Source organism: Bombus affinis, chromosome 11 (genome assembly GCF_024516045.1).
Source record: "Bombus affinis isolate iyBomAffi1 chromosome 11, iyBomAffi1.2, whole genome shotgun sequence".
NCBI lineage: Eukaryota > Metazoa > Arthropoda > Insecta > Hymenoptera > Apidae > Bombus > Bombus affinis.
Window position 1 is genome coordinate 11,185,509 of NC_066354.1, and position 25,548 is coordinate 11,211,056.

At 31.9% G+C, this 25,548-nt stretch overlaps 5 protein-coding genes across 8 annotated transcripts; 3 read left to right on the forward strand and 2 right to left on the reverse strand.

Moving 5' to 3' along the window:
- Nucleotides 1–30: 30 nt before the first annotated feature.
- On the reverse strand, nt 31–16,353 carry LOC126922209 (uncharacterized protein PF3D7_1120600-like). 3 transcript variants are annotated; one of them, XM_050734576.1, is made up of 8 exons: nt 14,527–16,342; nt 3,734–14,421; nt 3,112–3,318; nt 2,897–3,016; nt 2,551–2,808; nt 1,482–1,598; nt 1,342–1,413; nt 31–1,267 (listed from the first exon to the last, which is right to left on the reverse strand). In XM_050734576.1, the coding sequence occupies exons 1-8, from the start codon at nt 15,437–15,439 to the stop codon at nt 1,196–1,198; spliced, it is 12,447 nt and encodes a 4,148-aa protein (XP_050590533.1). In that variant the 5' UTR covers nt 15,440–16,342; the 3' UTR covers nt 31–1,195. The 3 variants fall into 3 exon arrangements, with proteins under 3 accessions (XP_050590533.1, XP_050590532.1, XP_050590534.1); XM_050734575.1 differs by having other exon boundaries at nt 3,734–16,342; XM_050734577.1 differs by lacking the exons at nt 31–1,267; nt 1,342–1,413; nt 1,482–1,598; nt 2,551–2,808; nt 2,897–3,016 and having other exon boundaries at nt 3,286–3,318; nt 3,688–16,353.
- A 1,049-nt stretch (nt 16,354–17,402) lies between these two features.
- On the forward strand, nt 17,403–20,913 carry LOC126922240 (dihydrolipoyllysine-residue succinyltransferase component of 2-oxoglutarate dehydrogenase complex, mitochondrial). Its single transcript, XM_050734675.1, has 9 exons — nt 17,403–17,587; nt 18,088–18,112; nt 18,257–18,308; nt 18,453–18,523; nt 18,605–18,732; nt 18,811–19,143; nt 19,234–19,409; nt 19,488–19,938; nt 20,009–20,913. Exons 1-9 carry the CDS (start codon nt 17,513–17,515, stop codon nt 20,141–20,143), a joined length of 1,446 nt encoding a protein of 481 aa, XP_050590632.1. The 5' UTR covers nt 17,403–17,512; the 3' UTR covers nt 20,144–20,913.
- A 335-nt stretch (nt 20,914–21,248) lies between these two features.
- On the forward strand, nt 21,249–23,358 carry LOC126922246 (26S proteasome regulatory subunit 4). The gene is made up of 5 exons (XM_050734687.1): nt 21,249–21,360; nt 21,694–22,255; nt 22,330–22,716; nt 22,819–23,054; nt 23,133–23,358. The coding sequence occupies exons 1-5, from the start codon at nt 21,358–21,360 to the stop codon at nt 23,265–23,267; spliced, it is 1,323 nt and encodes a 440-aa protein (XP_050590644.1). The 5' UTR covers nt 21,249–21,357; the 3' UTR covers nt 23,268–23,358.
- Nucleotides 23,271–24,354, reverse strand: LOC126922298 (uncharacterized). The gene is made up of 3 exons (XM_050734786.1): nt 24,205–24,354; nt 23,848–23,942; nt 23,271–23,751 (listed from the first exon to the last, which is right to left on the reverse strand). Exons 1-3 carry the CDS (start codon nt 24,224–24,226, stop codon nt 23,359–23,361), a joined length of 510 nt encoding a protein of 169 aa, XP_050590743.1. The 5' UTR covers nt 24,227–24,354; the 3' UTR covers nt 23,271–23,358.
- LOC126922265 (probable DNA-directed RNA polymerase III subunit RPC6) lies at nt 23,684–25,413 on the forward strand. 2 transcript variants are annotated; one of them, XM_050734727.1, is made up of 5 exons: nt 23,684–23,801; nt 23,999–24,163; nt 24,340–24,958; nt 25,030–25,191; nt 25,263–25,413. In XM_050734727.1, the coding sequence occupies exons 2-5, from the start codon at nt 24,084–24,086 to the stop codon at nt 25,335–25,337; spliced, it is 936 nt and encodes a 311-aa protein (XP_050590684.1). In that variant the 5' UTR covers nt 23,684–23,801; nt 23,999–24,083; the 3' UTR covers nt 25,338–25,413. The 2 variants fall into 2 exon arrangements, with proteins under 2 accessions (XP_050590684.1, XP_050590683.1); XM_050734726.1 differs by lacking the exon at nt 23,684–23,801 and having other exon boundaries at nt 23,937–24,163.
- Nucleotides 25,414–25,548: the final 135 nt, after the last annotated feature.

Here is a 25,548-nt window from a genome sequence, read left to right on the forward strand (position 1 = left end):
ATTTACTCTCAAATAACAAATGTTACGAACTTTGCCAAAGATACGAGAACAATGTTTTATTGTTACATATAACAAATACTAGATAAACAATAAATTAGTAAAGTATAATGTAGTACGTTCAGTGATGTGCATATAAATGATCAGTTTTATAAGTACAATGCGAAATGAACGAAATAATATATGTTAAAGATAAATCAAAATTGCATAGAATTTGTTTGCACACTATGCTTTTTTAAAAAAATTTTACATTTCATGTAATATATAATATAGACAGGTTTTTTTCTTCTTTAACATATACATTTCATTATAATCACATTCTAACATTCTTTGTTAGTAACACCGGTAGAAACACATCTTTCTTTTACTAGTTACTTCATAATAACATAAGATAAAAGGTATAAAATAATTATGAATTACGAAATAATGCCTAAAAAATAACGTAACAGTTGACAAAGAAAGATATAAGTTCAACAAAACGAAATTATTGCAACGGTTCTTATTTGGAAAAATATGCATTCCATCGATGCGATGAAATTCACGCTTCTTATTGATTTAATTTAAATAAATTAAATTGCATTAATTTAAATCAATCTTTTGCATTAATCAAGCAAATTACGAAATGCTGTCAGACCACCTACAAATTTAATATAAAACAATAAATATAATTATTATTAGCATTTACACTTACTGTGTTACTGTTTTATAGGTATATATTCACATAACACTTTAAATATATATCCAAATATAAAAGAAAAAGTAACAAGTGCAAAGGTTCAAAAACTTTGAACGATAAAGGGTGCATTCCTTTGTAATCACGTTTATGTTTCTTGTATCATTATTAAAGAATGCGAAAAAAAGAATTTCGCACATATGTTACGCACAAGGCACAGGAGGCTTACCCCTACTAGCGCAAGTTTACAAAATGGAATAAAGAGCAAGAATTTACCATGTTTTTTGAGTCTACCGATTCTGTCGCAATATTAATAATTTATCTAATTTTCTGTACAAACGTATTTATATATATTACTTATGTGCATTTTCTCGTAAATAAAATGTATATATGTATATATATTACAAAGTAACTCCTCTGAGTCTGTACAATGATTTCATAGGCAGATTGTACTCCAAATTTAATAATCTTTTTCCTCGGAGCACGACTAGACTAGGATCTGTCAAATCAAGCTTGATTCACTTTCTATAGCAAAGATCGTACTTGTCGTGGCATTTGCCATGACTGCAAACGTTTATCTTTGCTACCAGCTATGATCTAGAAAAATAAATGTTTGAATATTAGATTTAATGTAATATTCTAATAGCATTTTAATAGAATATTTTAGATACCTTATTGTCTATGACTTCCATACTTAATAACATATTACCAGGTCCAGGTATACTGCATACAAGTTGATGATCCTAGAATTTGTCTAAAGATTAATACAATTTCTTTCATAGCTAACATTAGTTTTTAAGTTCATACTAACCTTTGTATTAAATACATAAATATTTCCATCATAACAACCAGCAAATAATAGTTGTTTATACAGACGCATGCATACAATTCCTACACCAGCATCATACTGCATTGTTTGTTCGCCATTCTATAAAATAAAAGAATGCAAAGAATGAATTTTACATGATGATGCGGTATTACAATGATAACATGGAAGATTATACAGTAGAATCTCGATTATCCAGACACTTATTATTCAAGTGTTCTATCATCGGAATATTCTATTATCGGTACATTTCGTACTATGTGTGTATGTAATTCATGCAGTATTTACTTCCTTCTATCAAAATTATCGAAGATAACTTTTCAATTCGAACAAACTCTTCACAGCATTTTAGTATGGTATTTACATTTAAAGCCTCACGGCAACAATGTTGTCAGAACGGAAATGGGTAATATTGTCAGTTGAAACAAAATATAAAATCATGAAGAAGTTGAGAAATGGCTAGAATGCAATAAACTTAACACAAAAATATGGTGTTGAAAAATCTACAGTCAGTGGTATAAAAAATAAAGAGTGAAGAATAGAAAATTATTTACAGGATATTGACTCATCGGATGCTAGTACTTCCCAAACAAGTTCAAAACTGGCAAAAAATAATGATTTCGACACGATTCGTTACTAGTGGTTTCTACAATGTAGACATAAAGAAATACCTATATCAGGGCCGGTTATATACGAGGAAGCTTGGCAGTTTAATGAAAAATTAAATGGAAATCCTAATTTTCACCAAAGTTTAAATTACGTCACAGTATTCATCAAATGAACATTAGTGGAGAAAAACTTTTTCGTGGGCTTGCAGCGCTGCATAGCATACCAGAATGCGAAAATCGTAGCAGAACTGATGTAAAAGGTTGACTTGAATTTGATAAGAAATATAATATTGGCATACAAGTATGTACCAATGAAATTCTTCAAAGTGTTAATAACAAAACTGTGGATCAAGAAGTGGATTATTATATTATCCGAATATATCTATCTCCTTATTAATTCCTATAATCGAGATTGTATTGTACCTACGTATATTATTTTTACAAACCGTAAAATCAAAGACAAGTATAGATGTGCTACTTGTACCACAATAAATCAAATGATTATCACGCATCAAACTATACACAGTGTGACTTTTTTGACCACAAATTGTGCGAAGAAATAGGCCATTTTGAGCATCTCGTATCGTTATCGGTTGACTACGTGATGCTACGATAAGAACTCTTCGTGGACCCTCGTTAGTTGCTTTTAAAGCTAATACAGACTTATCTGAGAACTGTATGCTGTTTCCTTTAATTGTACCTGACTGAAATATTTATACATTTTTTGTTACAAAAACGATATTCATACATATTCGATAAAAACAATTTTATACATAACATTTTTCAACGAACCTTTATATGATAGCGAGATACATGCCCTGATTTAGTACCAATAAAAATTATTCCCCATGCTTCATCCATACATTGTATGGGGCTACCTATATCTGCTGTATCTCTCACTTGTACTCCAGTCTAATGAAATTTATTTATAATAAATAATAATATGTGGCAAAAGGAGTTAATAACATGTATGTATTATGCTAAATTAATAAACTTGTTACTGTTACCATTATGTTGTAACATCGTAAGGTTCCATCCAATGAACCAGAGAACATCCATTCTTTGCTAATATCTGTGCTAGTTGTATTGTATACATATAAACAAGTTACTGCTGCTTGATGACCTTTATAGATGTTTAATATTCCATTAGATGCTTGATTGTACCTGTATATTCTGCCATCTTCACTTGCGGCTAGGAATGAATTCTCAAAAACCTAGAAAAAATACTTCCCTGTTATTAAGTTGTAAAATTTAATCTAACTTATAGAATTCTGATAAAAGTTATTTATAGTGGTAATAGTTTCATGATTATAGATAAAAAGAGAAATAACGCTATTTCCTTGTATTTTTACATTTGTATATATCATATACCAATAGAACACTTTATATGATAAAATAAATATTTTATGAAAAATAAAATATAATAGCAAAAAAGTATAATGGTTCTATACAAACTAAGACCATAATACAATTTCTTTGTCTCAAAGAATATTTGGATCTACTATGTTATAAAAAAGAAGAGAAAGTATCACGGAGTTTGATGCCAAAAAATAAAAATATTTATGTATTACTTTAATACATACTTTCATGTCATTATTTCTTTCTATTACGACGCTTCCGTTTCTTTACCTTAATATCTAAAATAGGACCTTTATGAACCGTATATTGCGTCCTCAGTAGTTCTTTATCTTCATTTGTATCTATTGCAGTCAATGTTGATCCAGACTTGCTGTGTTGTTGATTCTTAGTAACTATCGTTTTTTCTTCCACAATTTCAACATCTGGCTTATCACAATTCTGTATAATGTCTACAGTAATAGGTTCCTTCACTAAAACTGGCATAACTTCGATATCAGGGTCTGCACATTCTTCTCTATCATTTACAGGTGAATCCATATTTGCAGATCTTGGTATTTTCTTAATTTTAATGGAACTTATTTGATCATTAACAAGTCGTGTTGTATCGTCGAATTTTTTAATCAATTTTGAAGTCTGACTTCGTGGTAATTCACTCAATGATGTTGTCTTGCATACAGTAGGCAAATCTTTGGTTGATGTTGATTCCATAAGACTTACGGAAGAATCCATTTGAATAGAGTTAGGATAGACGTATGTGTTAATTTTGGATATTCCATACTTTTGTAATACGTCTAAGCTTACATTCGGATTCAAAATCGTATGTCTACAATCTACTATCTGTACCACGCAATTCATCATTTCGGACATTGTATGTTTTTTGTGTCTTTTAATTCTTTTTAAAGATCCATTACTTGAATTCAATTCGTGTGCCACAACTTCAATTTCTGAAAGAATAGGCGTGCGTCGCTTCCTGTTCGTTATTGGCTTTTGAATATTACGATTCCTTCTAGTATTTACTAATATAGTTTCGACTTCTTCGTATGGTGATGTACTTGGAAACTGCATCCTGAAATTCTTTTCCTCTTGCTCAGCATTTGGGACGGTTACATCAATCTCTACTTTTATACGTTTCATAGGTTCTTCGGCATATCTCGAGCTTCGTCGAACAGCAGTCTTGCTGTTTCCTCTCTTATGCTTAAACGATTTCTTACTTAATACTTCATCGCTTTTTAATGCTTCTGTATTCTCAGTAAAAGAAGAAACAGATGCGCACTTCTTATTATTATTTTCTTCGCATGCAGTCTTATCAAATCGCTCAATATCTTTTCTTTTATGTGATTCTTTACGTTCTTTGAGACTTATAAAACGTTTATTTTGAGGTATACAATCGAATTCTTCAACAGTATTGTCAACATTATTATCTTTATCGTACAAAACTAAGGAATCTTGCATATTTGCTTCGTTTACGTTTTCTAGTTTAAAACCAAATTTATCCTTTGATGCAGTTTCATCCATAATAGCAATATTTTTATCATTGTTAGATTCAGTTGAAGCATCATAATTATTTCGAGTATCTTCAGATGTTCTTACGAATTGACTGTTAGTAGGTTCCTGTATTGCAATATTCTCATCAGTACTACTTAGTTTGTTTTGCAAAGTAGACTCCATAGTTTCCATATTAGTTTTTCTTTCAGCTTTTTCCGAATATTCCAAGACGTTCGAGATATTCTGACCATCGCGAATATTATTTGAATTTGATTCCGTAAGACACGAATCTGAATCTTTTATTGAGGTCGACCGATTGATTTTCACATTATCATTTTCTACAGCTTGCTGTACAAAGGATTTTACTAAATTTGCTTCGATATTCATAGATGTATCATCTGTACATGTTTCGGATAAATTCATTACAATTTTTGATGACACACTGATTTCCAAATCTTGTTGGAAGTATTCATTATTTAAAAATTCTTGCGATTTACTAGATAACATTTGTAAATCATCTTTCTTCGAAACATTATTCCTTTCATTTTTATTGTCAGAAATGTTAACATCGACCAATGGTTCGATGCAAACTTCTTTAATATTTCTTAGTGAGGAATTTATAATCTGTTTCTCCTTATCGTCTCTAAATTCAGAGTTTACCTCTGGGTTTGGTATAACGGATACGACATCTTCAAAGCAATTAGTTAATCGTTTTTCTGATGACTCTACATAAAGATCTTCTGTTCTGTTTTCTGCTACTGCGTTTATCACTTCAACTACGTTTTTCCATAATTGTGGATCATCACCTGTTTGTTGTTTAGTTTGCTGTACGAAAGAATCCAGTAATTGTTTCTTTTGATGCAATTTTTTAGCATATAGAGCTGACAGTGGTAACTCCTCCTCATCAGGAGTTAGAGTATTCACAATCTGTAACAAATTCTCTAATTTTTTCTTTTTCTTTCTTCGCGCATCGGCTCTTATTCTTCGCGTTTTCGCAATTTCTTTCTTATACGTTTCCTCTAACAAAGCAAGGCCAGTGTTTGATTTCTTTTGATCATCTGTGGTTGGATTCTGAAGAAGAGAATCCCAAGTACTATCATCCGAATATATCGATGACCTTTCTGGTGTTTTGTTCTCCATTGATTTTTTTGCTAAATCTACATCATTACTTGTCTTGTTTGAGGTTTCATGTTTTTCTTCGCAATCTTTTGTTAAATAATTTTCTTTGTTAAGCTCTGGTACTTTTATTTCAATAGTGCCTTCATTGAGTATTTGAGGTTCCACAGATTCAATGTTTTCAGCCTCTTGAGATTTAATTATATCTTTATTGATATCTTCTTGGAATATAGTTTCATTCACTGAAACCTGATCAGAATTTTGTTCTATTGTTGTTCGTTTCGTATTGATTTTTTTAAGCGTTACTTTTATTACGTTATTAACTTGTTTCTTCTCTGTAACTGTACTTTGTGTGTCCTTGTTGCATACATTTTGACTGTCTGATTTATTTTCCGATCTTTTAACTGCTCTTTCAGAGCTTTGTTTCTTTCTTTTTTTAGATGATTTAGTATCTTCGGCATGATATGCGATCTCTTCATCATCGGAACCACAAGTAGAAGTACAACTTTCCCTTTTCTCTGCATGATGATCATGTTTATACAATGTCTTAGATTTATTTGGCTGTATCGGATTAATCGGAGTGTCTTTTGTAGGTAAACTTCCTATAGTTACCTTGGCACATTGATTTGCTACGGGAAGTAATTGTGTCATTAACACGGATGGAGTTTGAGGTCTAATTACTGACGTTTCAACTTTTTTCTCTTCGTGCGTCACGTTATTTTGTTGCAAATTATTGTCGTTCGATGAAGTATCGCTTGTTAACATTTGATAGAGGGTCATCTTTTCTGTCATTAATTTATGGATTTCAACATCGATTTCGATCATCCTAGCCATGACAGCTTCTTTCATGGTTGGATATTTAATTTTTACAGTATCTGCTTCCTTCATTGCTTCCTTCACTATCTTCTTTGAAATAGTAGGCTTCCGTTTCTTTTTCAATTTATTGTTTATGTTATTTAAAGTCTTATTCTTATTTTTTTGATTCAATTTATTCGAAATTCGTGCCTCGTATTCTTTATTACAATTGATAGATAAATTTCTATCAATGGACGTGCTTATTTCGCAAGGAACTGATATTTGCTTATCTAGCAAATTATTATCCACTTGCTGTTGTTTCTTCAGTTCTAGAAATTCTTTATTTGCTTCAGGTATTGATGCAGTATTCCAAAAGTTCTCTATGGACTTTCTCCTGGCAGTTTTTATTGGAACATTTAAATTTTGTGAGCTTTCACCTTCAAGGGATGTAACAACTGGTTCGGTTGCACAAGAAGATTGAAGATTATGCAATAAATTATCCTCTGATACATCGGTACAATGTTCATTCTTTTCTTCGATTCTTATTTCTGTAATCGATGATAGTTCGATCGTTGCACATTTTTGAGAAATATTTTCAGATGTTGCATTAATAATATTTTGTGGATATTCTTCTGAAATTTCTGAATTAATTGAATCAATAGGTTTAGTAGTTTTTAATATCTTTGAATTTTCTTCTAAATTCTCGTTTGATGGAGATATAGGAAAAGATAGATTTGTAGTATTCACAGTCTTCTCTGCAGCCACAAATAACTCTGATGGAAAAACAGTAGTAGTTTTTTCAGACAACGTAGATTTCTCATTTTCACGCGTAGATGTTATATTAGTTTGATCTTGTTTCCCATCGTGATTGTTCTTATCTAAAACTTCTGACAACTTGTTAATAGCTATTGAGTTAAAACTTGATGATTTAATATCACTCGTCAAATTCTCTTGTTTCTGCAATGATTTAGTCGTAAAAATATCTGCATCTCGCGCAATGCAATCTTCAAGATCTAAATCAAGAGAGCTCAATTTCTTGATCGATTTTTCATCTGTATCATCTATATATTCGTCTAAAACAATAAATGACTGGCTATCTTCGTCAAGTGTATCGTGATGATTGTCTATGTTAGTTAGAAATAAAAATTTCGGCTGAGCAGAAAGGTTGTAAGTTTGACCATTTTTCATTGTTACATCTTTATCCTTAATTTCCAACGTCGTATCATCAATCTTGGTATTATCTTTCACATTCACGCTATGATCTATCGTTTTTTCTGTAACATTTTGTTGCTCTTTTGCTAAATTAGAAGTTGGGAATATTTCGTTTCCTTCGTCCATTTTCTCGGAAGAATCTTCGTCGCCATCTTTCTTTTCCTCTTTCGATTCTATAATGGGTTTATCATTGATACATGTTTGTAAGCATTGGTTAGGATCTTTATATTCTTTTATTGTGTTTTCTTTGATATTTGCGTTGTTCATCTTTGTATGATATAATAGAGATACTTGACAAATATCATTATCGATGGTATCCGCGAGAAAACCCTTAAACGGGCTACTCCGACTATCTGGAGATTTCGCTTCGTTTTTACCACGTACTTTACTATAATCGTCCAAAGTTTTTAATTTTTGGCTTAACTGAGATATAGTCCTATCCTGCTCTTCTACAACATTCGTTTCTACATTTATATCATCGTTTTTAACAATAGCTTTCGAATGGATTCTCGTATCCAAAGTAGAATTATCAGCGGCTTTGGAATTTTGCAAATGTTTAATATTAATTGTATCAACATCGATTTGTTCGCTTAACGAATGAGATTCTTCGCTAACATAGTTCGAAACAAGAGGTGGTGTACTTGTCATACATTTTTCAGTGCAAATTGATTGAATATGACCAACAGACGTTGAGCCTAGCGATGACATGTCGTTACATATATCCTTTTGTTTGTTCAAGCTTACAGCGGACATAGATTCAGCGAACGCACTCACTTCATTGACTTCAATTGTATGTTCTTCCATTTCTTTATCTGATTCATCATTTTTTTTTTCATTTTCCGAGCTTATTAAGTTTTGGTCCTGGGTTCTCGCCATTTCTTCATTTAAAACCTGCTGGTTTGAAACAATTATTTCATTATCTTGTAGCGTAACATCTTCATTAATGCTTACTGTTTCTCTGTTACTATCAGTGAGCACTTGGTCGTTTTGTCTTACCACGGAATGAGTATTAACTTGTTTTTGTAGAGTTTTGCTATCAATTATCACTTCTGCGTTTCCCGAGCAAGTTTCAACAGTTTGAAGTTTAGATAAATTTTCATGAATATTATGACTGCTTGTTTTTTTAACTTCACTTTGATCGGCGGCATGTGAACTTACAATCGGTACTTTTTTATTACCATCAGGCGTCTTTTTATGCGAATGTTTTTCTACAGGGTTTTCTTCTATCGATTTAGATTCATTCGGCTTCGAATTCTTTTTCTTTTTTTCACACGATTTCTTAGCTTTCTCTTTCTTCAACTTCAATTCTTTACTTCCCTCTGATCGAATATTTTTAAACTTAGAGGAGTCAACATCTGAAATTGGTTTCTTTGGCTTTTTCTCTGATTCAAATTTTGATTTCTTTTTATCCGGAAATTCGTCGAATTCTTGCTTGGAAATTACTTTCGACAAGGATTTGTTATCATTTTTGCGTTCCATACATTTTACAGAGTCTTTCAAAATGTTTGAATCAATATCTATGCATCGATTTTCATTCTTCTCGTTGAAGTTTTTCGGTTGTATAGAAATCACGGCTTCTTTAGTTTCTTGCGCGACATCCATGGTTTGGTGCTCTTCTTCTAAATTATTCTTCTCTCTGGCCTCTTCTTTATCAGAATCCTCCGAAGTGGGCGTATTCGTTGATCTTACCGTAGTTAATCGTGGATCCGTTAGTTGTGCTTTATTTGTATTAATTTCAGTTTTTATTTCGCTTATTGCTTTTAACGATTCAACGTTAGATTCATCAGTAGGTAGAGAATGGTGAAATTCTCGAATCAACGAAGCAGAATTTGCAGGAGCCTGTTTTAACGCGCCTAGTTCCTTCAAACGTCTCTGCAACGCGCGCTCTTTATATGCTTTTATGTCTATCTTCTTATAACCGCCACTCTTGTTTTCCACCGAGTAAGTAACTTTTTGATCAACAGACTGATTATTCGTACTAGTATCAAGAACAAGATTTGAATTACTATGGGTTGTAAATGACATTATATGTGTTGTGTTATTATCACTGATAGCTTCGCTGTGCGATTGAATAGACGGAGATGATTCTTCAGTAATTAAAGGTATATTAGTTTGATCTAAAGAGATATTCATAGATAAAATTCCGTCTATCCGTTCGTTATTATTTGTTGCTATTTCGTAATCTCTATTCATTTCCAGAAGATCTTTCGTCTTTTCGTTATCTACATTCACTGTATTATTCTTTGTAAATTCCGTTACTTTCTCCATAATTTGCCTCTGTTCCGCATTATTGGATTCTGGCATTTGTTTGAGTTGTGCTTTAGTTTTCGGTTGCGTCACTACAGAAACAATCGTGGGTTTGTTCTTAGGTTGTGACGATACGGTCTCACAAGTAACAGGAAGTACAGTGCAGTCTTCCTCTGTCTGTAAACTTTGCAATTTAGTTGGCAAGTCAACTGACTTATTAACCGAAGTATTATTAGTTCTGTCGTTCAATGAAGCATTCTCCACGAACGAACTCATCGATTCCTCTTTGACGATTACTTCTTTCTTGATCTCATCCTCTGTCAGTACCCGAAACTCTTCGGTCTGTTCGCTAGATTTTGACGAACCCGAATAAGAATTCCTTTTCCTCTTTTTTCTCTTCTCTTTCCTCCGTTTCTCTTTCTTGTCTTTTTTCCTTTTTTCACGTTTGCGAGATTTTCTTTCCTTATGTTTACTCTTTTCTTTCCATTCCTTTTCTATCTCAGCGACTACTTCATCTCTGATGGTTTCATTGAGCGATTTTTGCTTCGCGATCTTTTCCTTTTCTTTTATTACTTTCAACAATTTTGTCACGTTGGGAGAAACAGTTTCCTCGTCACTGTCGCTAAAATTACTTGAACTGGTCTCGCTACTACTTGTCGATTCTTCTGCTGTTTGTAGTTCTTCCATCTCGCTAGGATCGCTAATACACCTATCTAAATTATGCACAGAAACTTCGCGGGTTAAAGGACTTATGCTTAAATGTCTCATTGGTGAATCCGACAAGCAGTATCTCGGAGCGCGATTATTTCTCTCATATTTGCTTAAATTTTCTGCGCTGTTAGAGGTATTTTTTCGCACAATAGTTGAAGCTACCAAAGTGTTAGTTAGCCCATATTTCGCTTCCCATTCTTCTTTCGTTAAGTTCCTAAATGTATCCGGATCCTCTCGCTCCTTTCTCTTCCATCTTTCATACCTTTCGTGTTTAGACCTGTGACGCATGTTGCGATCTTCGGAACTGGATTTACGCGCTCTTAAGTGATCTATATTCGCGTTACTTTTACCTAACTGTTTGACTCGCGCGATCCCAGCTGAAAAAATATCATCGAGATCAGCTACTGTTTTGTTAGGAATCTGTGAGAAAGTGTTATACTTAGAAGCTTCTGTTATTGTTTGAACCAGTGGAGCACCTGAACCTGTATCAATGCTCTTCTCCAGTTCCACAGGCAAACTCGTGTTTGATAAACTCTTCGTTCTCTCTGTTACTTGAAACAATATATCATCCAAGTCAGCTTCGTTAAATAGTGGTTGCTGTTGTTTCTTATGCGCATTCTCGATTTCGCGATCATTTGATAGTGATCGATGCGACGAATTTGTATCCTGCCGTAAAATATTAACATTCGATTCTGTGTCCAAGGAATAGTGAGTAGATTCTTCTTTACTATATATAGATTTATCTTCTGCATGTTCTTCGTTTTGAGGATCTTGATACTCAGCAGAAGATGGGATTCTTAGACTCTCCTTCCTTACATCCTCACACGAATGTACTCCCAGATTTTCGTTCTGATTTATAATTTTAATCTCTTCGACATCGGCATTTTGACTTTCGGATAATTCAGTATCGAACGGTATATCAAGTTGTAAAACTTCGCTCAAATGATGAATAAATTCTGTAGGTAAGTCCGTAATACCGACAACAGCGCTTGGATCTAACATCGCGTTCAATTGATTCATAAATTCTATTCTATCGTATTCTTTCATTTTCTCGTCTTCCATGTTTCTCAGTTCTAAAGAAAGAGACGACCTTCTTTCTTTCACCAGATGTTCCATTGCAATATCAAACTTACGAAGACTCGAATTATTGACCATATTGCAAATATCGTTTTTACTCATTTTCAAGAAACGACTGATCACTCTTTTCTTCCATAAAGCTTCTGGAGTAAAAACCTTTTTCTTTCCAGATTCTTTTTTTGATTTTTGATTTGTTTGAATATCTATGTCACTAGATGTTAGTGCTGTATTCGAAGAATGCGCATGTAATTTTTCCAAATCTCCGTAATTTTTAGAACGATAACATGTATCATTTGATTTTTCATGTATAGGGATGACTTGTGTATCAGCATTTTTGTTAATTTTCGCCTCTTTTTGTTTATTCTTATTTTGATTCGTGTTATTTTTACTTTCAGAAGAATGCTTCCTAGAGTGAGCCCTCTCTTTATTTGAATTTTGAATTGCACTCTGTTGCGAGATTTCTCTGTTTTCAGGAATATTTATAACAGTCCTATGCCACTCTTCCGGTTTATGTATTTTCTTTATTTTGGAGTTTAAGTTGAATACCACCTTGGGTCTTATTTGATCACTTACCAATAATGCATTTTCGGTATTTTTACTCTGATTTTGTACACTTTGTCCCTCATCTATTGCCTTGATATCCTCTTGTTTCTCACAAATTAATTCTGGTCCACAGACTACATTTTGTATACTTTTCTTATTCCTAGATTTTTTTTGTTTTCTTGTATTACTTGTATTTCCTTCCTCTACTGACAAAGAACGATGTATACTTTCGATTGGTATTGGAATTTTGGATGGTGTCAATGGTAATTCAGAAACTGCAGGTTTATCTTTATCGTCTGTTTCTTCTGTCAAGTTTATTATTTTCTTTGCAAATTTCATTGTTTCTTGCATATCTTCTAACCCATAATCCATGTTTGTGCTTTGATTAGGATTGGTATTTCCTCCCACTGAAGGTTCTTTTGGTGGCGGTAGAAGAACTTGAGTGATATTTGTAGGAGGTAGAGGCAATGGAATTTCCCTTATTACTTCTTGTCCACTACTTGTTTGTGATACAACAGATGAAAAATTCATCTGTACATTGGAAATAAAAGGTTGACGCGATGGTATGTTTATAGGTGGTAATTGTGCAAAATTTGATACAATGGAACCAGTGTTAAAATCCGATGCTGGTGATGTGTCCATTAAATTCAGTGGCACTGTAGTTGACCTAGATGCATCTAAAGATACAAGTAGATTAGAACATTCTTGAGATGAAAGTCGCGGATTGAAAATTGGTGGAGGTTGGAAGGTTTCCTTCCTTTTATGAATTTTTGGCGGTGGGTGTTGAGGATTAAATTCGGGTATTTTTTCATTATTTGTTACTGAGACGTCTGAAATTCTCGGAGGTGTTCCCCTGAGATCAAAGGTCGGCGATTGTTGTATAACTTTTAAATTATTTTGACAAGTACTTAGTGTTTGAGCTTTCAAATCTAAAGAGGGCATAGACTGTACACTTTCTTGTTTACTAGATGGTTCAGTACCTGATTTTGATCTTATATTTGGTGGAGGTTCACTTGGATCAAAAGCTGGAGGCAAATCATTAGAAGAAAATATTGCTATTGAATTGTGCTGACAGTCATGGTTTAAAACAGGTACATTATGCGTAAATGGTGGTGGTGCTCGTGGATCAAATCCAACTGGAACTAAATCAGTTGCTTTAAATGATTTAACATGTCTTTGTTGAGGTATTCGATTACCATGAAAGAGTAATCTCTGTGATCCTCTAAAAAATGAATTTTTTCCATTCTGTTGGAAAACCCAATGGCCTCTAGGCTCCCCAATCCTTGGAGTTAACCTTGGAGATATATTGAAGAACTTTGATTGAAAAATAGGTGGATTATTTAATTTCTTATCATCATTTAATTTATTTGCTTCATAATTTGAATATCTTGAAGATGTAGAATCACAAACACTGTTTGAATGAATTTCTTCATTAGATGGTAGAAAATTAAGTGATCTCTTTCGAGAACAATCAGATATATTTTCCAAATTTTGATGAATTATCTCTTGGGATACATTTCTTTGTAAATTATTTTGAATTTGATTATCTTCAAGCAGCTTTGTTTCTGTGTGATTATTATGTTGTATATTGATGTTAGTATCCTGTGTGTTATCTCTATTTGAATCTTGTATATCTACTTGCACAGTGTTTTGATTTTGTGGAAAATCTGTCTTTAACTCATTTTGATCATCTGTAGTTGATACTGATATAGAACTTGTTTCTACATCATTAACATTTAAAGCTCTTTCTGGCAGTGAAATATTTACTGAATCTGTGGGTAATAAATTTGTTATATTCTCATCTAAATTCAAAGTTAATAACTTTTCATTAACATTATTTGAGTTTGAAGATATCAAACTTTCTGTGATATTATTACCTTGCAATTGTAAGTTTTCTATGTTGCATTTAAAATCAGGCAATTCGTTATGTATTTGTTCATGACATTTATCATCTTCCAATAACATATTTGACTGTTTGAAGTCATCTTTGTCATATGGATCCAAGATGATTAGGGATTCTTCTTCATCTATAATTGTAATTTTATTATTTGTACTTATTACATTATCTGTAGACTTCTTCTCAAAACTAATTGAAATCTCATTATTAGATTCACTATCTACATTTCCAAATTTTAAATTATTACAATCAATCCTGCCTATATCTTTAAGGTCAGTGAATGTCAGGTTAAGTTCAGGTGGTTCGTGTCTAAGCTCAGGGATAATTTTATTTCGAGTATTTTCTTCTTCAGAACCATTATTTGGTAATATAGGCAAATCATCTTCCAAAAAATTTGTAATTTCTTGTTCTGTTATAGAGGATAATTTTTTCTTTAATTTGTCAGCTGTTTCTGCAATCTTTTGCTGACGTTCTTCTTCAGAACCAAGCAAGGGGGTTTGCGGTACTGATACAGGCTTATCTTCAATTAATTCTTCTTGGGGTAATAATGCTGTATGTATAGGATTTCTTATAAAGCCCATATGAAATTGAGATGATGTTGGTCTACCAGGCCCAGAAAATCTTATTATTCCACGACCACCTATTGTTCTACCCCTGCTATTTGGTCGATATTGTAAATTTCCTCTATATTGCAAATGAAAATTTTTATTCTGCTGCCATGGTGTAAAATTTGGACGTTCTATCCATTTCTCAGGACCAGGTAACCTATGTGGTGGTCGTGGATGATTAAAACTAGGATGTGGAAATCTGGGAACATTAAAGCCATTGGCTGGACCATTTGTGCGAGCACCTCGTGGTCCAAAGCTTCTTCCACGATATCCACTGCTGCTCATCACACTGTTAATTATGATACTTTAATTATCACAGTGCATTTGAGTCTACAGTTCTGTTCACTGTCATACGACCCTTAAAATGCACTAAACCTATTATATTAATGTTTATATGCTGCATAGTTTATTTAATTAGGGTCTTCTTATTTTGGAAAATGAAATACTTTAAAGAAATCTGTACATTTAAAGTAATGTTCATTCTAATGCTTCATCAAGTTACTAACACAAACTTTAAAATATTACAACCTATTGCTATACATAATAAATTAAAGCCCTCTGCAAAATATACAGAAAGGACTATCCTTTTTTTATTTCTCAATCTTCTTTTCACTCCTTACGTTTTTACGGTTAATATTAAATTCTTATGACTTTTAATTGCAACAATGTGTGTGTGTGTGTGTGTGCGTGCGCGCGTGTGTCACAATTAGTGTACACTCATTATCCTCGAATTATTGCAAGAAAAATATAGAATCCCCGCAACGTTAGCGAAACAATAATAAAACGACGTGTACTTATTATTCAAATATAATCGCCATGTTGCACAATCAGTTTCACTAATCTCGATAAACAATACGTATACTTCGCTGTCAGATAGTTACGTTAAACTTAACTACTTTTAGAAAATGTCAACTTCTTAATGTGATAGTCAATGTTCAAGCATTATCGCGTGTCGTGCGATTATAGCAAATATGTTTCGATACACAATCACCGCGTATTCTATTCATTTAATTACATCTTCACTGTTCATGTTTAAAAACCTAAATTCAGTCACGAACTGACTAACAATTCAGATTGTTCACATTCGTTGTCAACTTTAATATAGCAATGCTCTTTACAAAGTCCACTTTTTATAAAGTGAAAACCTTATAATCTCAATAACATTGATGGGAATTAATATGTAAGATAAGCAATCGATAGAATTTCAATCAATTATAAATCATTTCACAATATAAATATATTTCACAATACATTTCTAAATATTAATATATTAAGGTCCACTGATGTATTACTACATTTTTCTATGAATTACAAGAATTCATATGGAACAATTGTCAATAACTCTGAAAAAAGAAGAGTTGCTTGTATTTGTTCGGATTCCAATCCTTATCTTGATTGCAGAACCTCGTAGTCCTCTACTTTAAGATTTCAAGAAAACTATTGGTTGCGAGTTTATTATTTTTTAATAATATTGTCGGTAAATTTTAGTGTAAAACATATTTCACATAATATTTAATATGCAAAACCATAGAGATATAAAGATAGAATGCGTGAACAAGTTGAAAAAGCGATATAGGAATAGGAAGAAAACGCTACGTAGAGATTCATATAGTAAATATTCTATAGTAAATATAATATAGTATAGTTCATATAGATATTCATATAGTAAATATGTTAGTGTAATACCGACCAACGAGCCTCGTTAGTGTGCATACCTGAATAGACAAGAATAGAAGGGGCCCCTGTGCAGCCTTCTCTTTCTATTCCTATATCGCATACCAATATGACTCGCATATTTATATACCTATGTGTGAAACAACTCTTTACTTATAGCATGTAGATAAAGATATGACTGATATGAGTTTATTTAGCAACGAAGATTTTTACATTATGAAATATAATTAACTTTTTCAATATATTTTATGTGGAAATTGTCTATTTAGTAATTGCGATTACTTGTTTTATCTTTCATTAGATAGTACTTAACCGTTTGTATAAAAAAGGAGCGATGTATTCGTTAGCAATCATTAATGGAGAGATTACTAATCGTTAATGGAAAAACACTATTGTTACAACATTAAGGTTTCAGTATTTTAATTTTAATTATTTGCATTTTATTATAATTACAGTATATTTATTTTCAATACAGTAAATATTTGCTTTCATGATTTGTCTAAATACACGATTAATTAGTTTTTGTATTTTTTGGAACCCAATTGTGGCAAATTTCAGAACGCACATTTGTCGTAGCAAACTAGCCCCACCACTAACTATAACCGTACCATACCGTGTCGTATTGCTTCTTGACCATCAGAAGAGTCAAGAGCAAACATCTAAGTCATAATTTTCCATTCGAGGATGACCGCGATGCTGTCCAACTGTTCGCGGTTTGTGCCTCGTGTAATAACAAGACTTAGTATATCACAAACGAAGGTAAATTATCAAACAATAGTATCATTCCATTTGTTATTAACATTAACGTATTTGTGACATACATATTGAGCAAGAAGAACCTAACGCCCTTTGAAGTAGAACCTGCCAATCAAAGTTGTCGGAATACTGCCTTTACCTATTGCATTTCGGTTATATAACAGTATTTGAACACGTTACGATTCATGACTCGGTCTATCGACTACAATCTGTCAATGGGAAATTAAAAAATTCCTCGTGGCCGTCAGATGCAAACTTACTTTTTAGATAACCAAACAGATTTCCGTCGATTTTTTCAGGGTGTAATTTAAGGTCAAGGTTCTTTTTCTATCTATTCGATGGACACACTACCTATTTTTATCTAGTTTCTTTTATAACTCACTTTTATGTCATAATGTATATAAAATTATATAAATACATAAAAAAATTTATATAACATTTTATATAATTATTAATTTTATATTTTAAATGAGAATCTATATTTATGTATACATTTGTTTCAGGTTGTGAGATCTTTATATAGTCAAGGTAAGACTACTAAATAAAAGTGATATAATAAAGAAGTGGTGAGCTATGTTGAAAATCTAAAAACATTATCTTTATAGAGAGGCATATCAACGTTGGGGATAACCATGAACATAAACTATTAATTGTATCAAATCATTTTTGTAGGGCACATTCTATTTATCCACACCCAACATGTGGTCAACAAGAACTCACGAATGTAAGTTTAAAAAGTACATCAAAAGGGTAAAATATCCACATAATATGAATACTTTTTAACATCTTTATGTAGAATAAACTGTGGTATAAATGGTTAATTAATTTAATAAGTAAAGTTTAATGTGTAATTTTAATTTCTATCTAGATGTACAAAATATAACAAATTTCACTGTTGGATAGACCAGGCAAGACATATTCATTCAACATCTTCATTATGTAAGTCATCTTTAAGGAAGAAAATATATAGTTAAAATTTTATACATAAATTCTTGCATAATGTAAATTTGTAATTGACAGGGGAAATAAAGGAAGTTGTAGTACCACCATTTGCGGAAAGTGTAAGTGAGGGGGATGTCAGATGGGATAAGAAAGTTGGTGATCAAGTTAAGGAAGATGATGTCTTATGTGAAATTGAAACTGATAAGGTAAAATCAATAAACAAATGAACTTACAAATAATAAATATATCTCGTAATTTATATATTTATGATAATCCTTTCTCAGACTTCAGTTCCTGTACCATCACCAGCTTCTGGTGTAGTAAAAGAGATATTTGCCAAAGATGGTGAAACAGTAAAGCCAGGACAGAAACTATGTTCCATTGATGTTGGCGCAGTTGGAGCAGCACCAGCTGAAAAACCAGCTGAAAAGCCAGCTGAAAAGGCTCCAAGTCCTCCACCTGCACCTAGTACGGCAGCACCACCGCCACCTCCACCGCCGCCACCACCACCACCACCACCACCACCTTCAGCAGCTGTACCACCACCAGCTGCACGACCTCCACCTCCACAAGCACCTGCAGCATCCATGCCAGTTGCTGCAATTAAACATGCTCAAGTAGGTGTAATTGTGCAAATTTAGAAATAAAGATTCTTCCCTTCCTGTTATAAATTTTTTATTATTCATTTGATGAATGGACATTTTTAGTCATTGGAAGGTGCAAAGGTACAACTGCCTCCTGCTGATTATACACGTGAAATACTTGGCACCAGAACAGAACAACGGGTAAAGATGAACAGGATGCGAATACGTATTGCAGAACGATTAAAAGATGCTCAAAATACGAACGCTATGTTAACTACATTTAATGAGATCGATATGAGGTTATTACATATCTATTGTAACTATGATTGTTAACTTCTTTTTTTGTTAATAACTAACATTTTTTTTTCTTTTTACAGCCGCATTATGGAATTCCGTAAAATGCACCAAGAAAATTTTACAAAGAAATATGGTTTAAAGCTGGGATTTATGAGTCCATTTATTGCAGCTAGTACCTATGCTTTAAAAGATCAACCAGTAGTAAATGCTGTAATAGATGGCACTGACATAGTTTATAGAGACTATGTTGATATTAGCGTCGCAGTTGCAACACCAAAGGGTCTTGTTGTCCCAGTTCTTCGTAGCGTAGAAAACAAGAATTTCGCAGAAATTGAAATTGCTTTGGCAGCTTTAGGCGATAAAGCAAGAAAAGGCAAAATATCCGTCGAAGATATGGACGGTGGTACATTCACGATAAGTAACGGCGGTGTATTTGGTTCTCTGATGGGTACACCTATTATTAATCCACCACAAAGTGCAATTCTTGGGATGCACGGAGTATTCGACAGGCCCGTTGCAGTAAAGGGCGAGGTAAACACCGACAATTTCTTCCAATAAAGTCTAATATTGCAAATTTTAGTGATCTTTTAATAATTTCCAGATTAAAATTCGTCCAATGATGTATGTGGCTTTAACATATGATCATCGATTAATTGACGGGCGCGAGGCTGTGATGTTCTTAAGAAAAATCAAGGACGCTGTGGAAGACCCTAGAATTATTTTAGCTGGCATTTAAGCCCCGTAAATATTTTCATTGAATCGCTTCAAACACGCCTCACATCATGTTCAGAGCATTTTATACATGTTGTATTATATTCTGTTCATCGAGGATTTTACTCAAAACTACATATTCTCAAATACTTACTAATCATTGTGATAAACGAAAGTAAAAGAAGAAAAATATTACACGAACAAGAGAACATAATGTATTACTATCTGAAAGACTTTATGTTATTATCAAAGTATTATTTCAATTTATTTTTTGTCTTAATATACAGCAGCGTAAATCGATTTTCTACAACATATAATACAATTGCTATATCATAACGTTTTTGAATTCTAACTAATGCTTAATTTAAGAAAATCCTTATTGGCATGAAAAAGAAGAAACATATATTTTAGTATCTATGTGACTCAAACACAAAATGCACTATATAGTAATTGAAAGGAAGAAAGCAAATTAAATGCTGTAAAATGTTTAAAACCTTTGACTTGAAAGAAGCATACATTTCTAATGTATAATTGGTTCGATATAATTTAATTATATCTCTTTTTAACTTTCTATATTGTTATTCAACGCATTTTTTGTAAAAATTGTACACAGATCATTACGTTTTTAAAACAACCACGTGTAAGAAGTATTTTACTATTTTTAATTGCTCTTATTTTTATTTTGATGGCTTTGAACGAGATGTTATAAAGAAGCGATAATTAAAGAGCTAGAGGGAGATACTTTATTACAAAAATAAATGTATCCAAGTATTAAAATAAAATTTCACGAATCTATATGTTGTCGATATTGTTAAATGATGTTCACAAAGACTTATATGTCGTATTGAGTTTTTTGAGAAAGAAATTTGTCATTTATACATTTTTCAAAACACGTGGGATTATGCAACAATTTTTCATTTTTTTATAAAGCTATAATTTTTCAATAACTATTGTCTAACACGATCATGTAAATTGTTCATAAATAAAAAACAATATTAAAGCTCGTTTAATATTGCTTCTAAAAACTTTTAATTGTTCAATTCGTCATACACAATCAAAATATTTATATTATTAATTTTTATATCATTTTTTTTAAACATTTTTTGTATTAATACTTTTTCGACGTATCGAATTATTTCGATATATTACGAAGGAAGATATCGAAATCGTAATCGATTCTGCTCATATAACGGCGGATGACTTCGCCGTTTCGATTCATGACCAAACAGTGAATCAAAAATGGTAATTTCTAAAGCCTTCTTAATTATTTGTAAATTAAGGAACTCGAACTATTCTAGAATAATTTATAGTAAAATATTTAACGTCTATATCCATTTAATTATAAAATTTATTACTTTCTTTTTAAATAAGTATATTATGTCGTGTTTGACATTTTAGGTTATACTAATTATAACACGTTTTCTGATAAATTTCATATTATTCAAACTGAAAGTTTCGTATTCATTGCCAACTGTGTTTTTTTTATTCATACGCAACATTCTTTCGAAATTATATTAAAAGTATTATGTATTATGAAGTTGAAATTATTTTGAAAGGTAATATTTATTATATCAGGGACAAAATCAATCTGGTACCAGTGGTACAGGAAGTGATAAGAAGGATGATAAGGATAAGAAAAAGAAATATGAACCACCTATCCCAACAAGAGTAGGCAAAAAGAAGCGGCGTACAAAAGGACCAGATGCTGCTTTAAAATTACCACAAGTTACACCTCATACACGTTGTAGACTAAAGCTTCTGAAGTTAGAACGTATAAAAGATTACTTGTTAATGGAAGAAGAATTTATTCGAAATCAAGAAAGACTAAAGCCACAAGAAGAAAAGAATGAAGAAGAAAGATCTAAAGTCGATGACTTACGTGGAACTCCAATGTCTGTTGGAACATTAGAAGAAATTATTGATGATAATCATGCAATAGTTTCTACATCTGTTGGCTCTGAGCATTATGTATCAATTTTATCATTTGTGGATAAGGATCAATTAGAACCTGGATGTTCTGTTCTATTAAATCATAAAGTTCATGCTGTTGTTGGAGTTTTAGGTGATGATACAGATCCAATGGTTACAGTAATGAAACTAGAGAAAGCTCCACAAGAAACTTATGCAGATATTGGTGGTATGAAATATTTGCATTACTGTTACAAATTTTTATATAACATTACTAATTCACAAACATATTTCATTATTTAGGACTTGATACACAAATTCAAGAAATCAAGGAATCTGTAGAATTGCCTTTAACACATCCAGAGTATTATGAAGAAATGGGTATTAAACCTCCAAAAGGAGTCATACTTTATGGTCCTCCAGGAACTGGAAAAACATTGTTAGCAAAAGCTGTTGCTAATCAAACCTCTGCAACCTTTTTGAGAGTTGTTGGTTCTGAGCTTATACAGAAATATTTAGGAGATGGTCCCAAACTTGTTAGAGAGTTATTTAGGGTTGCAGAAGAGCATGCCCCTTCTATTGTATTTATAGATGAAATAGATGCTGTAGGCACAAAACGGTATGATAGCAATAGTGGTGGAGAACGTGAAATTCAAAGAACTATGTTAGAACTCCTCAATCAACTTGATGGTACGAAAAGTATTTTAATTTCAATTATACAGTATTATAATTATGTTTTACATTTTAATAACAATAGTATAACAATAATAACAAAGTATTTTTATTTTTCAGGTTTTGATAGTCGCGGAGATGTTAAAGTTGTTATGGCTACAAATAGAATTGAAACATTAGATCCAGCATTAATCAGACCTGGCCGTATTGATAGAAAAATAGAATTTCCATTGCCTGATGAAAAAACAAAAAGAAGAATATTCAGCATTCATACTAGCAGAATGACTTTAGCACCTGATGTAAATTTAGCAGAATTAATTATGGCTAAAGATGATCTTTCAGGTGCAGATATAAAGGTAAAGCATTATATATATAATGGTATTTGAATGGAAAAAGAATTAAATGATACATTAAACAATATTTTTATCTTATAGGCCATATGTACTGAAGCTGGTTTAATGGCTTTACGTGAACGCCGTATGAAAGTTACTAGTGATGATTTCAAAAAATCTAAAGAGAGCGTTTTGTATCGGAAAAAGGAGGGATCTCCCGAAGGGTTATATTTATAAAAATTCTGCAATTAAAATTCTTTATTTACGTTTGAAGCATAAAAATATACATGCTAATAAAAAGATACAAAAAACTGTTTTGATTGATAAATTAATTATCTTCTAAATCTGGAACATCTCGTATCTTTAATATATCGAATTCGCTAATATTTAATTGCTTTACATATGGTTGAAAATACTCATACGATGTTTGAAGAACTTTCACTGAATACGACCTTTGTTCATTGATGATTTCATCAAAACTCTTCTGTGTATTATTGACATTATGAAGTTCTGCTACACATATATGACACGCGCCTCTTCTAGTTTTATCAAAAATTTCTTTTATATTTTGCGGATGCTCGACATCCTTTGGTATAGCGTTTAATAAACTTTTAAACTTTCCTAGAATAAAAGCCGTTTGAAAACCTTCTTTATATCCACTATCAAAACCATTTTGAAAAACAGAATTTGACCCATCTTCTACTCCTTCCCTGTAACCATCCTTTAAAAAATAATAGTATATTTAAAGTCGTGGTACAGTTTATAGAAAATGTAGGTATTGTCTTTTCTATAATTATAATTGGTATACAAATTGTACCTTTTTAGCAGTACTAATAATTCGATCCCAGTTTTTAGTAGCAATATTCAAGGAATCTTCAGTATCCGATTCATTTAAAGAATTTTCCATGTTTCCTAAATAATTTTAATTAATTGTATTAATATAATTAATCTTATCGTTGTGGTTGCAGATAATTTAGTGAAAGCATGCGAACATAACCTAACAAATATTGAAGATAATCAAGTGAATTGTATTTTTAATATTACACAAGTATAATGGAAACCGAAGCTAGTACTTCGAAGGAACACGATACAACTAATGCAGATATAAATTCATACGATGCAATTGAACAAAAGTAAGATTTATTTCGTTTTATTAAAAATTAATGACATTTACCACGTATATAGGTTACAATCATTACTCATGTACAATATAAATAATTATGTTATTACATAATAGACTGCTCATATTTTATTATTACAGAAATGAAATATGAAAAAAGTATCTAAATATGGTATTTTAAATTTTCAGAATTCTTGCATTAGCACAGACAAGACCAAAAGGAATATCTGATAAAGACTTAAGTACTGAAATGCCAGACTTGCAACCTGTTCAAAGAGCTCAAATTATAAATAAACTTTTATCTCAGGGTCATTTTGATCTATTTAAGCAAGGTGGTTCCTTGTTATATCGTTTGAAGGATCCATCTAAAGCAAAAATAGCTAAAGGCGCAGATAATGAGGAAAAAATCGTATACACCATCATTGAAGAAGCGGGGAATAAAGGAATTTGGATTCGTGATATAAGATTTAAATCCAATTTAATGCCCACGCAATTAAATAAAATTTTAAAAAGTTTAGAAATTAAAAAATTTATCAAAGCTGTTAAGTCTGTAGCAGCAAGTAAGAAAAAAGTATATATGTTATACAATTTAGAACCAGACACATCTGTAACTGGAGGTGCATGGTACCAAGATCAAGATTTTGAAGCAGAATTTGTTGATGTTCTTAATCAACAATGTTATAGATTTCTAGAGAATAAAAGGGAGCAAATGAACTCTTGTAGAGGTGGACCAATCATGGCTAGAAATGTTACATTTGCTTCATCTAAAGAAGTATGGAAATTTATCTCTGATCTAGGAATAAGCAAGGTTTGAATGATCATTACAATTTTCTTCAAGTTATATATGTGTGCATTATAAAGAAATGCAAATATTTATAGGTGAAGTTATCAGTTGAAGATTTGGAGATGATATTGAATACCTTAGTTTATGATGGAAAAGTAGAACGTACTCTTTCAGGCGATGGGAACACTTTATATAGAGCAGTAGAACCTTTATTAAGTCCACCTGGATTAATTAAATCTACTTGCGGCATTTGTCCGGTAAGGTGTTTTATTTTTCTTTTTCATATATATTTTTTGTGATTTAATAATATAGAAATATTTAAATACAGGTGAGAAAAAATTGTTGTGATGTTGGTGATGTTACACCTACAAAGTGTCAATACATTGCAGAATGGTTGGAATAATATTTTGTAATAAAAATATGGATTTAAAATAATTATTTATATGTAAAGAAAGAGAATAAAACTTCTATAAAATATATTTAGAACACTTATTTTGTACAATCTTATAGTAATTTACAAAGATTAAGCAGAAAAATTCCGAGTTGTTTAATAATAGTAATTATAATAGAATCTGTTATTACTTATAACTGTATGAAAATCAAAACGTAATGAT

Bases quoted from the DNA above. Each gene is read 5' to 3' on its own strand.
- LOC126922209 (XM_050734575.1), bottom strand. From the start codon at position 15,439: ATGAGCAGCAGTGGATATCGTGGAAGAAGCTTTGGACCACGAGGTGCT. The intron at 2,809-2,896 runs GTTCGTTGAAAA...TAAATATTTCAG, and splicing joins TATCTCGCTATCATATAAAG to TCAGGTACAATTAAAGGAAA. The intron at 1,599-2,550 runs GTTTGTAAAAAT...TTTATTTTATAG, and splicing joins TACTTGTCTTTGATTTTACG to AATGGCGAACAAACAATGCA.
- LOC126922240 (XM_050734675.1), top strand. From the start codon at position 17,513: ATGACCGCGATGCTGTCCAACTGTTCGCGGTTTGTGCCTCGTGTAATA. The intron at 18,524-18,604 runs GTAAGTCATCTT...TGTAATTGACAG, and splicing joins TCATTCAACATCTTCATTAT to GGGAAATAAAGGAAGTTGTA. The intron at 19,939-20,008 runs GTAAACACCGAC...AATAATTTCCAG, and splicing joins CCGTTGCAGTAAAGGGCGAG to ATTAAAATTCGTCCAATGAT.
- LOC126922246 (XM_050734687.1), top strand. The intron at 22,717-22,818 runs GTACGAAAAGTA...TTTATTTTTCAG, and splicing joins ACTCCTCAATCAACTTGATG to GTTTTGATAGTCGCGGAGAT. The intron at 23,055-23,132 runs GTAAAGCATTAT...TTTATCTTATAG, and splicing joins TTTCAGGTGCAGATATAAAG to GCCATATGTACTGAAGCTGG.
- LOC126922265 (XM_050734727.1), top strand. From the start codon at position 24,084: ATGGAAACCGAAGCTAGTACTTCGAAGGAACACGATACAACTAATGCA. The intron at 24,959-25,029 runs GTTTGAATGATC...AAATATTTATAG, and splicing joins CTGATCTAGGAATAAGCAAG to GTGAAGTTATCAGTTGAAGA. The intron at 25,192-25,262 runs GTAAGGTGTTTT...ATTTAAATACAG, and splicing joins CTACTTGCGGCATTTGTCCG to GTGAGAAAAAATTGTTGTGA.
- LOC126922298 (XM_050734786.1), bottom strand. From the start codon at position 24,226: ATGATTGTAACCTATATACGTG. The intron at 23,943-24,204 runs GTAAATGTCATT...AAAATTATTTAG, and splicing joins GATTGTAACCTATATACGTG to GAAACATGGAAAATTCTTTA. The intron at 23,752-23,847 runs GTACAATTTGTA...TATTTTTTAAAG, and splicing joins TTATTAGTACTGCTAAAAAG to GATGGTTACAGGGAAGGAGT.